At 46.6% G+C, this 16,161-nt stretch overlaps 1 protein-coding gene across 1 annotated transcript in view; it reads left to right on the top strand.

Moving 5' to 3' along the window:
- Positions 1-14,354, top strand: part of UQCC3 (ubiquinol-cytochrome c reductase complex assembly factor 3) — a 125,716-nt gene extending 111,362 nt beyond the window's left edge. Inside the window, exon 3 of the mRNA XM_086943430.1 lies at positions 11,528-14,354. Coding sequence (XP_086799556.1) covers positions 11,528-11,656 — 129 coding nt within the window. The 3' untranslated portion in view covers positions 11,657-14,354. The remainder of the gene's footprint in view (positions 1-11,527) is intronic.
- Positions 14,355-16,161: the final 1,807 nt, after the last annotated feature.

Genomic DNA, 16,161 nt, shown 5'->3' with positions numbered 1-16,161 from the left:
AGCTCTGGAGCGAGTTCGGCCTAGCAAGCACTCCGTGCTCTACGAGGCACCAAGTATTATAGATATTTAGACAAACAAAACCATAGGGTATCTACCCGTGCAGCCCCTTCACCGCCACGTCAGATCCCTTCGATTCCCTGTGTGGACCAGCTTCCCCGACTACCATCAAAAAGCAGACTCCTATTCCCAAATGAACACTTTCCTCAAGTGTCCGTAATCAAAAAAACTCACTCACCTGGTGCACTCAGGCCGATCCCGACTTCTCCACTGCTGATTTCTAAACAGACCAACACAGCCTGTTCTTTTCTCGGGTTAAGACCGTAGGACTCCGGCGTAGGGTCTTTGACAGCTGGGAGGGATACTGGGCTCGAGGGCGGTATCTCCAATTGTCATACCACAAACGGGTGTTTCGACTCAAAATACTGTCTGTCCACCCACTTGGCCAGAACTCCTCCCTGTCCCTTCTACTCCTGTTTACAGGAGGGGACGACCCTATCGCGGAGTCCCGGCGGAGTCGCCAACTGAAGGAATCGAAATTTCACAAACCGAGCTATACTTACGAATAGCCCATATATATAATACAATTGAAGAATAAGGCAGTCGGCAATGGAGAGAGTCGAATCGTTTATTCAAATCAAATACAAGCCCTGTCAGGGGAGCCTCGGTCTACACGACCTCGGGGGGTGCGCAGAAGAGACTAACTTCATGCAAAAGATACAAAGCATATATACGTTTCGCACATCTCAGTCGACACCCTAGAAGGAAAAGCACAAGTTGTCAGTGAGCCAGCAGGAAGACCCATATAAGGCACAATTGATTGCTAGTAGCTAGACAGAAGCTATTCCGGGGGATGGTCAATGAGGTGCCTTTCTTGTCTATCTGGAGCCCGGGAAGTACAGGAACGGGCTCTGCTGAAATGCACGCATCCCACAAGGGAGGCAGGTGCGACCTTGAGTTTCCCTGAGCTACGCACTAAAGATCAGAGAGGGAAACTGGGCATGGCAACAGGGTTTCGTAGCGAGGGCTAACTCACGTGACTTCTGGGAAATGGTACATGAACACAGGGAAACGAACAAACAGGCCGTGGTTATATTGATAGGCCTGAATAGGCCTGCATGAATAATGCAACAAGCATACGCATATCTACGTGATAGTATATGGTTATTCTTTTTTTTTTTTGTGAAAAACTTTATTGTGCAAAAATAGCATTACAAGTATGGGCCTACAACCACAAGGGCCGGCTGCTAGAACATGTGAGGCATTTATGCAAATTCACAAAGCAGCGACTGCTCTCCAGTGGTCCGACTTAACACAGGATACCTTTTCGGCAACACAGGATGTAGGCAGGATAAAGACATTTTTAATTTTTTAGAAATAGAACGAAAAAGGAAAACAAAGGAAAGAGACTCAAGGCGAGAGGCGTTATAGACAATGTCAAGCTCCGATGGGGGGGACCCACAGTACCAAATAACGAATCAGGAGGGCATGAAAGATGGTCGGGGGGGAGGCAGTGGGGAAGTCGGACAATAGGAAAAAAAGGAATAAATCGTTCCAGGAACCTCCGGATCAGGGGGAAAGTGTAATGTCCAAAGTGTCTTCGAAGGGGGGTGTGCAGATGTTCCCTCGGTAGGCGTTCCACTGACCCCAAATTTTGCTCTACGCCCTAGGCTTGCCCCTAGCCAAATATACCGTCTTCTCTCGAAACATGCACCAATCCATATTCTCCTTCCATACGGACACGGTTGGAGGCCATGGGGAACCCCACAACTGCGCAATATCTCTTTTTGCAATCATGTTTCCCTATATGGTTATTCTTATTGTCCACAGTTATATGATACATAGTGGGCCAATCACGTATATATCTAATTTTATAACCCAACAGCACCGACTGCCGGGCCCTGACGTCCAAGGCTAGGCGGGAGTGGTCCCGCAAGCGGCTTGAGCTCCGGCAGTCGGCCCGCGCCGTTCGAGGTCCCGGTCCCACAGGAGGTCGAGGGACCGGTCGTGGGGGCCGGAGCCATCATAGCTCCGGAAGTCAGCATTGGTCTTCGGGATCAAGATCCTCAGGTAAGAGGCATGAGAGGTCGGAAAGGCGTCCTCGCTCTTCCGACCCACCCCGACGCTCCCGCGATGCGGCCAGGGGATCGAGTGACACCACCCACGCGGCTCCGACGGAGTCGTGGGCGCCGCGGCCCGCCCCATACCTTCCGGTCCCTGGGCATGACGCGACGCCGGAGGGGATCGAGCGCTACCTCAGGGCCATGAGGTCTCTCCCTCCTCCGCCGGGTTCCGCGGCGCCTTCGGGCCCAGCGGCCCCGGCTGAGGGGCCTAGCGGGTCGGGTGCTTCGGCTCCGACGCCGTTGGGTGCTTAGGCCCCGGCGCCGCCGGCGACTTCGGTCCTGGCGCCGCAGGCCCTCACTGGATCCGGTTCCAGACCCGGGTCGTCGCCGGTCGACCTCACCGGCTCCGGCCCCTAGGGTGTCGCCCCCGGCGATGCCGTCTCCGATCCTACCCTCGATTCGGTTCCGGCGCTGGAGCGGCGCCGCTGGGCGCCACTCTCGAGGTCGCTTGGAGATTTTTACTTCAACGAACCGGCCCCATCCTTTGAACCTGAATACCTGGAGATGGGTGACAAGGGGTATTGGGAGGGGTCTGAGGACCCTCTGGTACGGGAGTGTCAGTCTCAGCAGGACCGGACAGGTGAGCTTGGGGATACCAGTGGGCTGGACACCTCGCCAGACACTGTTTTTTTTCTCCCCTCCCACCGTGGCTTCGGAGAATGGGGCTGCCTACAGTGTGGTGCTGATGCGGGCAGCCAAGGCCTTGGGCCTGGAGCTCCCCATCGCGGCCGTGAGGACTAACCTCCTCACTGAGGTCCTTAAACCGCAGTCAAGCTCGGCTGAGCCTCTGCTGCCGTTTAATGAGGCCTTGTCAGACGTTCTTTTGGGCACTTGGTCCAAGCCCGCTACAGGCCAGCCTATAGATAGGAACGTGGCCAGACGCCACCGCCCGGCTCCGGGCGACCCTTGCTTCCTGTCCACCCATCCCACCCCCGAGAGCCTGGTCATCCAGGCCTCCAACTCCCAGACCGCATTCCCGACGGCCCTGCCCGATCGGGAATCAAGAGGTACGAGCAATACGGTAAGAAAGTATTCTCCTCCCTGAGTTTGAGTCTGCTGTCAGTCAACACCGTGTGCCTCTAGGGCCGCTACACCCACTCTCTGTGGGACACGGTTGCGGCCGTGCTGCCAGAATGTCTGGCGGAGGTCAGGACTAAACTCACCCAAACCCTTGCGAAGGGTCGAGATGCAGCACGGTTTTCTATCTGGTGTGGGCTGGATACCACCGACTCACTAGGCAGAGCAATGGCAACGACGGTGGCGATTCGTCGCCACGCCTGGTTGAGGTCCGCCAACTTTTCGGCCGATGTCCAGAACACTCTTATGGACATGCCGTTCTATGGCAGTCACCTTTTTGGCGACAAGGCAGACCATGCGCTTGAGCGCTTTAAGGGCTCCATGGCTACGGCCAAGTCCTTGGGCCTCTCGGCCCCGTGCCAGCAAACGGGTGCCTTTCGCTCCTTTCATGGCAAAGGAAGGGGCGCTCCTACATGTGCTGCCAGCCACGCACTGCAGACTAACATCCAACGCGGTGGCGGCCGTGGAAACCGCCGTGGAAACCGCCGTGGCGGCGGTCGGGGACAACGACGAGGCCAGTCCACACCTTCCCCCGCAGCATCCGCCTCTATAGCCTCCTAGTCCGTGCTTTCAGGCCCATGTGACGCCAGTGGGGGGCAGGGTTCACCATCACCACTCCCACTGGTGTGCTGTCACTTTGGACAGGTGGGTGTTGCAAATCGTCCGAAGGGGCTACTCCCTCCCCTTCGAGGCGACCCCTCCAGCCATGCCACCGCAATACCACCGCGTGTCGGGGGACCACTTGCAACTTCTGCAAGAGGAAGTTACGGCCCTCTTGGCCAAGGGGGCCATCGAGCGCGTTCCTGGGCCGGAAGTAGGGTGTGGTTGTTACTCGCACTACTTTCTGGTACAGAAGAGGGGCAAAGGGGGCCTACGCCCTATCTTGGACCTACGGAACGTCAATGGCTTCCTCCGGAAGGAGAAGTTCAAGATGCTGACACTGGCTCAGGTCTTAGCTGCCCTGGACCCAGGAGACTGAATGGTAGCATTGGACTTGCAGGACGCTTATTTCCACATTCCCGTCCTGCCGGCCCACAGGCGCTACCTGCGGTACACGGTAGGCCACGGGCACTTTCAGTTTGCCTTGCTCCCCTTCGGCCTTACCAGCGCCCCACGGGTGTTCACGAAAGTGAGGGCGGTGGTTGCAGCTCATCTGCGCAGGTTAGGGGTTTCAGTCTTCCCCAACCTCGACGACTGGTTGTTGAAGGTGGGCTCGCCCCAGACAGTCGTCAGCCACCTCCAGACGACGGCAGACCTCCTGCACCAGCTGGGGTTCTCCATCAATGTGCCGAAGTCACACCTGTGCCCCTCTCAGAAGCTCCTTATCATCGGAGCGGTTCTCGACTCGGCTCGGTTTCGGGTTTACCACCTCCCCCCTCGAACAACGGGTTCGGGATATTCAGGCTCTGATTCCAGTCTTTCAGCCTTTATCCCGGGTCTCTGTCAGGTTGACGCTGTGGCTTCTGGGGCTGGTGGCCTCCCGCATCCTTCTGGTGCATCACGCCCGGTGGCGGATGTGGGCTCTGCAATGGGACCTGAAGTTTGTGGGCCCAGCATCAGGGCAACCTGTCCGACCATGTCCTGATCTCGGAGGGCACTGCGAGACAGCTGCAGTGGTGGCTCATCGACCGCGATTGGGTCAGCGGCAGGTCCCTCTCCTTACCACAACCGGAGCACGTAGTTGTGACGGACGCGTCCCTCCTAGGTTGGGGAGGCCACATGGGAGAGGCGGAGATCAGAGGCCTCTGGTCACCGGCGGAGTCCAGGCTCCATATCAACCTTCTGGAGCTGAGGGCGATTCGTCTAGCACTGAAGGCATTCCTCCCCTCTGTCCGGGGGAGTGTAGTGCAGGTGTTCACCGACAACACCACCGCCATGTGGTACTCCAACAAACCGGGCGGGGTGGGGTCGTGGACCCTCTGCCAGGAGGCTCTGCGCCTCTGGCAGTGGCTGGAACATCAGGGCGTGACCCTGGTGGTTTAACACCTGGCAGGTTCTCTGAACGCCAGGGCGGACGAACTCAGCCGACGGTGCATGATAGATCACGAATGGCGTCTGAACTCGGACGTGACGCAAGGCCTCTTTCTGCAGTGGGAAGAGCCTTGGTTAGATCTATTCGCGACAGACGAGAACGCGCAATGTCATCAGTTCTGCGCGTTGGAATTTCCAAGGCGGTATTCGCTCGGAGACGCTTTTCATTGCGAGTGGCGTTGCGGTCTGTTGTACGCCTTTCCGCTTATACCACTTCTGCCCAGCGTGCTGAAGAAGATCAAGCGCGACTGGGCCCAAGTTATCCTTGTGGCTCCGGACTGGGCACGAAAGTACTGGTATCCCGAGTTACTCGGTATGTCTGTCGGTCCCCCTGTTCGTCTGCCTCTTCAGTAGGACCTTCTGTCGCAGCAGCAGGGGACAGTCCTCCACCCGAACCTGTCCAGTCTCCTTCTACATGCTTGGAGATTGAGCGGCGGCAGTTGAGGCCATTTGACTTGCCTCCTGAAGTCTGTACTGTGATTCTGGCAGCCAGGCGTCCCTCCACAAAGTCGATATACACCTGCAGGTGGAACAGATTTGTGGCATGGTGCACAGCAAAGGTTGTGTATCCTCTCTCTGCCCCTCTTTCTGAGGTTCTGCTCTTCCTTCTTACTCTTGCCCAGCAGGGCTCTGCTCTGGGCACTCTCAAGGGTTACCTTTCTGCCCTTTCAGCCTTTTTAAGGCTACCTGATCAGCCATCTTTGTTCAAGTCCCCAATTGTAAATAGGTTTTTGAAGGGCATCACACACATGTTTCCCCCTGTTCCATTCGTGATGCCTCAGTGGGACTTGAATCTTGTTCTTACCTATCTGATGTGCGCTCCCTTTGAGCCACTTCATAACTGTCCTCTTCGCCTTCTTACTCTGAAGACTGATTTCCTGGTTGCCATCACCTCTGCCAGGAGAGTGAGTGAGCTCCAGGCTCTTTCTTCCAAACCTCCTTTCCTTTCTGTCCATCCGGACAAGGTTGTGTTGCGGACAAGACCCTCTTTCCTGCCCAAGGTTGTCACAGCCTTCCACATCGGCCAGTCCATCACCTTTGCCACCTTCTTTCCGCCTTCGCATCCCTCAAAGGAGGAAGAGCGGTTCCACCGTCTGGACCCAAAACGTGTGCTCTCGTTTTATCTGGATCGCACACGCCAGTTCCGGGTGGATGACGAACTCTTTATTGGTTACGTGGGCGCTAAGAAGGGACGGGCGGTACACAAGCGGACCATCTCTCGGTGGGTCGTGTTGTGTATCAAGGCATGCTACTTCTTGGCTAAGAAGGAACCACCTGTTGGGTTGAGGGCCCATTCCACTCGGGCCACGGCGGCTACTACTGCCCTGGGTCGGGGAGTCCCCTTGCAGGACATGTGTCAGGCAGCTACGCGGGCCTCGCTGCACACGTATGCAAGACACGACTGCCTGGACAGTCAAGTCCGGAGGGATGGCTTCTTTGGCCGTTCCGTCCTCCAGGACTTTCTGGTGTGATTATTGGTTCGCAGACCCACCACCGGGGTTGGTATTGCTGGGGTATCTATTCTAAGGTAAGGAATCTAATAATAACCTGTTTCTTTCAGATGAACAAGTTACTTACCTTCGGTAACGATATATCTGGAAGAAACAGTAGTTAGTATTAGATTCCTTACTGCCCCACCCATCCTCCCCGTTCTGCAAACCGTTATCTAGGGTTAAGGTCCCCCCCTTTCAGGGCCCTAGTTTCATGGCACCAGTGTTGGTTTTTATCATGGCTCTGCGTTTCTGGCGCGGAAAAGCTATGTATAAGAACTGACGTCAGCGGGCGGGGGCGGCGTCTAAGTACTCCGGCGACGTCAGCCCGGCGCAGACGACGACGGCGACGACAGACGCGGAGCCGCAGATGACGCCTACCGACGTGCAGGGGTACTGCTACGCAAAAGTTTCCGGATCTAGTCTGACGCCTGGGGATATTCTTAGGTAAGGAATCTAATACGAACTACTGTTTCTTCCAGATATATCGTTACCGAAGGTAAGTAACTTGTTTTTCTTTTTTTTTTTTCTTTTTTTTAAAAATATTTTTATTGACATTTTACAAGTTTTCCCCCCCCCACCCCGCGCCATAACAAATTTTTCATTTCTCATTACTCATTTACAGATGATACATATTGCAGTAATAACATTTCTTACAAAATACGATATAAAATAACAGAATCAGCAAAGAAATCCTAATTTAAGACTACCAACTAAAGCTTTAAGTATTTAAAGTAGGAGGGAAAGAAGAAAAAACTTGACATTCGCTTCTTCAGGGCCTACTACCTTGTGTTACCCCCTTATACATTTAACATCCTGTCTTTCCAATCGGATATCGGCTTCCACAGCTGTAGCCCCAGTGCTCTCCCTTTTTTCCCCTTTCTAGCATAAATAGCCCTCTCAAGGTTGTGCATATACAATAGCTTAGCCAGCCACTGCTGGAAGGAGGGAGCCAATTTATCTTTCCATACAGACGCTATACAAATACGTAGTACGGCCATTGCCACAAATATGAAACCACCTGCACTATGTTGTTCTATATTGGGTGCCTCGAGGCCTAACATTATTACATCAGGTGTCAATTTCACTTTGAAAGCCAATGATTTATCACAGAACATTTCAATACTGTTTATGAGTGGTGAGAGGATTGGGCACCCTGCGAACATGTGAATTATGTCTGCCTCTGAACTATTGCATCGCGGGCACCTCACCCCCTGTATTCCTCCCCACTGAGCGATCCTAGCTGGGGTATAGTAAAGTCTAAACAAAGTTTTGTAATGTTGTGCTTTTAGTGATGCCAGACATAGTACCTCATGCCCCAAGGTTAGTGATTTTGTAAATATCCCTTCAGAAATTCCTAGTGCCTCCATCCATTTGGTCTCATACTTCCCTAAGTCGTCCCCTCTATGATCTATTAATGCTGCATACAGCCGTTTAATTGTACATGGCCGCTCTGCTTCAATCATCTGTAGTATTGGGTTCTCCTTAAATCCCGCCTGACCGCCACGTTTATTACCTAAAAAACTTCTTATCTGTAAGTACTTGAAAAAAGACCTATTACTAACCCCGAATTCTTGTTGGAGCTCTGCAAATTGCCGTACCCCTAATTCCCCCATCAAGTCACCCATGTTTCTAATTCCTTGTCTAACCCATTCTTTAAAGATTACATCCGAGAAAATATCCGAGGGTAATGTTGTGTCCCCTACTAATCTCGTATATCCATGGAGTCTACCCAGACCAAAACTCTTCTTAAATGCCTTCCAGATCTTATTGGCGGCTTCCAATGTCTTAAACCTAGTTCGCTTGAAGTAGCTTGGCTCCGTATATCTCAGAAAAGCATTATTAGCTTCATCTCCCAAAATTAAGCCATACACTTCTAAAGACCCTGTATGTAATTCCTCCTCTCCTTCGATCCCTCCCAATAAACAGGTCATTTGTTGCAGAGCCGCTGCCCAGTAATACATCCTGAGGTCTGGTAGAGACCATCCTCCCTTATCATAAGGTAGTGACATGTATTTCAGTGCCCTCCTTGTCTTCCCTTGTGCCCATACGAAGCGATTTACAATATTCTCTAAGTTCTTAAACCATATCAAATTAAAAAACAGCGGGATTGTTCTAAACAAGTATAGCACTTTTGTTTAGAACAGTAACTTGTTTTTCTATTGCAATGCCACTGTCTCATTGTACCTTTATAACCAAACACTCAGCAGCAAAAAAAGAGGCTGGTGGTTTGTCATAGCCTCTCTTTATAACCTATTGGTAGCCTTTCTGTGTGTTTCCCTTTCCTGTCCAGGAGAGCAACATTATAGCCTATTAAGTTTTACTTTAACTCCTTGCATGCAGCGCAAATTTTCACGCTGTGCGGGCGAATTGAATTGTGGGTGGGATTTGGACGGCCGGGGGCCGCCCTCCGCACACGCCCACCGTGACACAAGACAGCCAGGGCTGTCTCGAGCATGCAAGTGGTTAAATATTTGGCTAGTGAAATAAAAGCAGAGAGACCGGCGTGTGGAATTTAATAAAATATCTACTTGTCCATGGGGCAGGTTGCTTTATAAATCTACTTTACTACTGTAACAAAATCTGCTTGTCTTTTTTGTGCCATGTAATACAGTGACAAATTATGGCCGCAGTCTCATTATATATAAGCTCCAAAATAGCCTTACTGATTATGCCAGGGCTCCTTCCATAGTAGTGTTTGAATACTAGCAATACCCTTATGTTGCCATGTTTCCACAAATCTACATACTGGCCCTGAAAGTAAGCAACAGTTCGAGGGTTGGAATGCCCTTGAGTCTGTGCAAACCTACTAGCTTGCATGTTTTAATGGTTTTCACCAACTCTCTCTAATCTTTTCCTATACTGAGAAAGGTTGCAAATGTACTCCTGACAATGGCTGACATAAAACGTCTTCCAGGGTTTGGGAAAAAAGTGGTTGGAGGGAAAGTAAACTTGCAAACACTCAGATTTTCGCATGAGCAAATCTACACCTGCAAATTTGCTCATACTAAAATGCAGTTCACAAATATTTTCTAGGAGTACTATTTCTTGGCCTACTAATTTAAAGTCCTGTAAATTCACTAAAGTCTTATATCTGCACTTAATGCAAGGACACAAGTTCACTTTTGAGACTTTATTTAATAATTGGGCCCCTAATTAGGTCTGGTGTTAACCATTACCTTTTGTGTTTATTGAAATTTGTCTCTTTCTGTCTATCGGTTAGCTTCACTGTGAGTGACATTATTCTGTTCTTTCACAAGGAGCATAATCGAAACTGTTGTTTTGTTCAGTGCCGGGAACTACTGTGGCAATGTGTACTTTTTGAGACCAAAACAATTTTTGTTTTTGCCAATGGTTGTTATAATAATGAGGGCCTGCCAGTTCCCACACCAATAAGGTTTTACAAAAAACATGATAAAAACATGTCACGCATTGACAAACCCAAAAGGCTGACCAACAATATCAGACGTATTTGCTTTACCAATGCTTGTTTATTTTTGTTTCCCATAATCTTATTAAAACTTGTTACACTGATTTTCCATTATGAATATTTTTGGGAAATACTAGCATACTTCAACACATTTTACTAAATGATGCTGCAAAAAAATGGTACCTAAAATGTTACAGCAGTTTAGCGAAATGCTGTTGCATTTTTTTGTGAACATTTTAGTTTGAAAGCAAAGAATCATCAGTCTTGCTTTCAAGCTTCTGCATATAATTGCATCATATCAGAGAGCATTCTGGGAGCAGTCTGCATGGCCTCATATTGCGGAACATTGAAACGTGTGAATGTATTTTTATACTGGAACCACTGTCAGTAGTACAGTTTGAGCTTATAACATGTACTTAGATTGCGCACCCTAATAATAAAGGGTTTGCATTAATGAACCATAAATACAAGTTTTGCCAGCGTTTAATACATGGACACAAATGTTACCTTAACTGCAGGCAATACCTTTCCCTGATCCATAATGTGGTACTGTAAACTGACAGTCAACGGGTTTGTGATGTAGGGGGGTTGTGCCTACTTGTCACAAGGACAAAATACACATGAAAACTTGTTGCCCTTGACCGCAAACAATATGTCCCGGGCTATAGGAATTCCACATCCCGCAGTAAAGACCTGCATAAGAGCCTCCATACTTGTAATCGGCTAATAATGTGCTCTGGTTGGTATTAGAATGTTTGGGTTTTGTTAACTTTTCATTAATAGATTATGTGATTAAACAATGGATTATGGTTGGAATCCAGTTGCTTTATGCAGTTCCAGGACTGTAGTATTTACTTCATAATTATATATTTACCACTTAATTTGCTCCAAAATGTGCTGATTTCACAGTAAAAGAACGTGCCATATAATTTTCACTTTTGGCATAATTTAGATAACCTTGCTGTTATTTTTGGGCCTCCAAGCCACATAATCCTAATAGTCCCAACAGTTATTTGGTAGCCGTTATGATGATGACATCCATATTTCACTAGGAAAAGTGAAATAATCTCTATTTCACGGTTCACCATGAAATATGGCTCCTTGTACCACTGCGTTTTATGCAATAAGAGCCCCTAAACATAAGATTTGGACCATTTGGAAAAATATCGTACACATATATATGAAAATAAAAATGGATCGTTCTATCTAGCCTGGAAGTGCCTCCATCCGAATCAGTACTCTGTTATGCTGTTGAATGGTCCTTACCCCTTATTTAGCGTTGTATATTGCATGGGGACAGAATATCTATCAATGTAAAGCCACACTGGCATCACGGTGCGCTGACATATCTCTAACTCTTTTCCCTTTTTCATCTAAAGAAATTTCCAGAAGCAAACCCTAAGCAGATGTCAGAAATTCGGGAGCGCAACATCCTGGTGATGCAGGCAATCAAAGAGGCTGCCGAGACCAACGAGAACGTGGCCAGGAGATCACCATGGAGCAAGTGAAGTGGAATGGAATACCCTGTTTACTGGGGACCTGTGTCCGCTTACGATGGAAGTAGCGGGGTTGGGAAGGCCCTCCAGTCCCAAGGATCTGAACACACCAGACCAGGCATTAGACTGCAACATAATACCCTGTGCCCCTTCTTAAGAGACTGTGCCAAGAATAGTCATTTAAATCAAAGCACTTGATTTACACCTGGTCTGCCTTACTTGGCACTTCTAGTCAGTATATCGGAATGCTAGCTTCTCTCAAGATTACAGGAGGGCATGGGTGTTGGGACTACAGCTGGCCAGACTTACGCTTTTCTTTCTCTGAACATAATACCGTCTGTGCCGCCTCATTGTATTGTTGCCCCGTTATGCCCAACATTCATTGACTCTAGAGTCCATTTTTAACAATATTAACTCAATATATGAATTTCTGCTGGGATTCGTCATACCAAGTTCTGCTTTTCAAGAACTGATCTTTCAAGTTGTTCTTTTTGTTAAAGATCTAACAGCAGTTGGGTGAGGAGCTGCAATCTCTGCATAATTAAAATGAAGATGTATCACTCTGGCCATAGCCTCCCAAAATACGTATGCATTTACTTTTTTCTGTTTATGAAAATGCATGGCCAGTGAACGTTGATATGGTTTTTTCTAGGTTATTTAAGTTGCGAGGGGAGTGAGATTTCCTTGTGTGTATTTTCATTTCCACCACTTCTAGACCATGTGTATGGAACACTAATAAAGAACCGAACATTCTCCTTCAAAAGCTTGGTGTTTTTGTTAATTATCAACTGTGTCTTAAAGGTGAAGCATGACACCAACTTGCGCAAGTCTATAAAATTAATGTTATTAATATATAATAGGATGAACATCCTGAACTTCCAACCAGAGTTAAACCATACCGCCAAATCTTCTCTGTAAGCCTTGGTGCTTGTATTTTTGCCATGTGCCATTTCTAATTATTTCACGTGCTCTCTTTAGCACGCTGTTAGTGCTAATCATAGAACCCTCATGTCTAAGACTCCCAGAAGCTCAAGTAGAGGCGGTTAAGGTATAGCCTCCAAACTCCCACTCTACGCACCGCCTTCTTATACATGCCTATAGATAAATGCATATTTAACAAGCAGATGCAGTAGAGCTCTAATTGTACTCACAATGAAGGATGCAAGGAAATCTAGTCACCTCCCAAATGCTTTCTATGGCCAACCCACAACTCAATATCTCCCTATCAGATGAGATTATAACTATCTCTTTACACTCTGTTGTGGAGTCTTGTGTTTTGTTAAGCCCACTCCATTCACAAGGCTACTTCCTCATGCCCCATTATTGTCTCCCCTTTTTCTCTCTTTTTTTAAATACATTTTTGGGGGAAAGAAGCCCTTGCAACATACATCTAGTAAACATATAGTGCATTTGTGAAACAGTGCATAGGTTGTTTGTTTTTTGGTTGTTTTGTTTTAATGTTCTTTCCCCAAGTCCTTATATGGCCCTTGGATGAGTGTTTACAAAACGTTCACCCAAGCCCTTGGCTAATAAAACACTCTTGAGAGTTCTTGAGATCTTTACATGGGCTCATCATACCTCAAGCCATTTAACACATGTGATCACAGTTGCAGCTTTCTTGCTTACTATTATATTCATATGATATGTATACTTCACTGCCCTCTAGTCTATGGAGGACTAAGGATTTTCTTACCATCATGTCACCATCTAGAATCCTGAACATATTACCTAACAGTCCAACAGAACATCTCCAAGCAGAAACAAATCAACAATATAGGAAGTCCATTGACATTCTCCATATTACGTTTTGGACACCATGCTTCATGGTTCAGCCTGTATCTTGATAGTGTATAGGGGGCCAATAAAATCTGTGATTAGTAAAAAATGATTTCTTTTCTGAAGTGCAGCTTCAACTAACTTGTATGAAAATTCAATAGGTACTTGCCAGATGCTATCAATATAAATCTATCGCAAGCATCTCTCCAACACTGGTACAGGCATTTCATGTCCTCTACATAGATTTATTGCTCCAGCGGGTATTTCTGGACAGTCTTCGTGTCCTAAGCTCATTTTCAAGATCCTGACTTCCTTATTTATATTGCTTATCCTGGTGATCCAAAACATAGGCAACAACTCAGCTCAGTGTAGCATCCTGTACACTTGCATCTCCCTTCCCCTGTAAAGTGGCAAACCCCTACCCCACCAGCCAAGACCCTACTTTTCCATATTGGAATTATAAGAAAATCCATAGGATACTCAAGGGGGGTCCATTTGAGTGCTAGATATTATACTATACTGTAGAAGAAGCATACAATGTCTTCAGCCACAGGACCTTGAAAAATGAAAGAGCTGCTAATTTAAAAAATACTTTTCACCTTCCATATGGGAAGGTAAGGGAAAAAGCTACAGAGTCTGTATATTGTGAACTCACTTCTGCTCTTAGTATTCTTTTGACTAATATCCCAATAATACAGATGTACATCGAGGAAGACCAGTCCACCATTTCTTGAAGATCTCCTAAGCTGTTTTCATGATACTGTGAACCTGTTTGAAGAACAGATGTAACTACTAAACATATGCTTTGTTTTTGTGAATTCCGTTAAACTAAAATATATGGGAATTTTGTCAAAAAGGAAATTATATTTAATGAGGCTGACATTTATTACTTATTTGCCCTTCTATAAACATTAAAAGGGAGGCTGGTCACTTATTCAAGAGTGTCTGTTTTTTCGTTTCTTTGCTTATGTTGACTGAAACAAAGAATTTGAGAGCTTTAGTCACTAAGATCTCAAGTTACCTTATTTCACTAACTGCTTGTGAAGATCTGTAGTCGAAATTGCAAACCGCTGTATCTGACTTGTTTACGTTCACCAAATAATCAAAAAGTTGACCAGACTGCTTGGTTATTTCATTAACTCATGGAATGGTATGTACAGTGGTCTTAGACCACCATATCCTCTGCAAAGAGTTGAACTTTATATTCACAACCTACATGGACAAAAGGTTTTACATCGAAATCCTGCTTCAATTTACAATTTATGTGCCAGTGGCTCAAAAGATAGATCAAATATGTGGCGATAGAAAGGGACCTCTCTGTCTCATATTGGCCTGGGCACTAACATATAAATGCCCTTATTTCTGCTTTTATTTTTTGCCCCATACCAAGAGATTCTACTATCCACCAGCAAAATTTCCAGTCAGCTTTGTTGAACGCTTTGGTAGCTTCCAACATGTACTCTGCCAGGGGTACAGAATATACTTCTGCAGTATCATTATCTCTAATTAATATATGTGTAAGGTTTATTAAAAGCTACCAAGAAAAACCCTTTAGACTAAAGTCTAAAAATGCTTATTTAATAGGCCGACCATTTAGGCCTAAAAATACATAATCGTTATTTAGAAACAATATTTGCCTACAATCATGGCACTTGGGGCCAGATGTAGGTAGCCCAATACCGGTCGGTAACGGCCGAAATGATCGAATTTCGTCCGTTACCGACTGGTATTAGGCATCTGAGATGTAGGGGCCATATTTAAGGATTCGGTAATTTACTGAATCGGTAATTTAAGGAATCGGTAAATTAGCAAATTCTTAAAGTACCGATTCGGTAAATTACCGAATCCTTAATCTAGGGAGCACTCAAGTTAGTGCATTTGTCAATTAAGGATTCGTTATTTTCCACCAACTACAAGATGGTGGTAAATACTGAATACCTTTAAAAAACCAATGATTTGCTTTTTTTAAGGTGCCATGTGGCAGACATACATGCCCTTAGGGCATGTATGTGTGCCACATGTGCACCCATGCACTATTCACGGGTGCAACAGGGTGTCAATGTGACACCCTGCCACCCTTGTAAATGGTCCCCCTATTACCGATTTGGTAAATACCGAATCGGTAAATACTGATTTGGTATTTACCCAATAGTTAATACCAATTGTTACAGATTGGGTAAAATGTCCCGAATCTTTATCTACATCCTATTTACCCATTCTAAAATACTGAATCTGTAAAATTCTGTATTTTAGAATCGGTAAATGGGAATTACCTACATCTGGCCCTTGGTTCCTTATCAAAATCAATACTGTAGTTGCCTGTGCACACAGAGAAGGGAGTTTGCCACCCATCAGTATATTAATAACAAGCATTTACAATGCAACAGTCTCGCCTTTGCAAAAGTTAGAGCTATTGGCATTGTAAATGACAACATTTTTATTTATGTGTTAGTTTTGAAAACAGATAAATAAATGGCATTGTCATTTACAATGCCAATTGCTTAATCTCTCGCAAATGCAAGATTTATTGCGTTTGCAATGCAATAGGTCGCGTATTTACGCAAGTTTGAGCTATTGACATTGCAAATAACAATGCGTTTTTATTTTTTTCAAAAACCAAAACATAAATAACATGTCTCTCACACTGCTGTCCCTCTCTCACACTGCTGTCCCTATTGATGTGTTTTCATGGCATAGTCCTAAATTACAAAACATGCATGTAAAGGAATACAGTGTTTTCA

The sequence above is a fragment of the Lissotriton vulgaris genome, chromosome 11 (genome assembly GCF_964263255.1).
Source record: "Lissotriton vulgaris chromosome 11, aLisVul1.2, whole genome shotgun sequence".
Classification (NCBI taxonomy): Eukaryota; Metazoa; Chordata; class Amphibia; order Caudata; family Salamandridae; genus Lissotriton; species Lissotriton vulgaris.
This window is presented reverse-complemented; position numbering and strand designations above follow the sequence as displayed.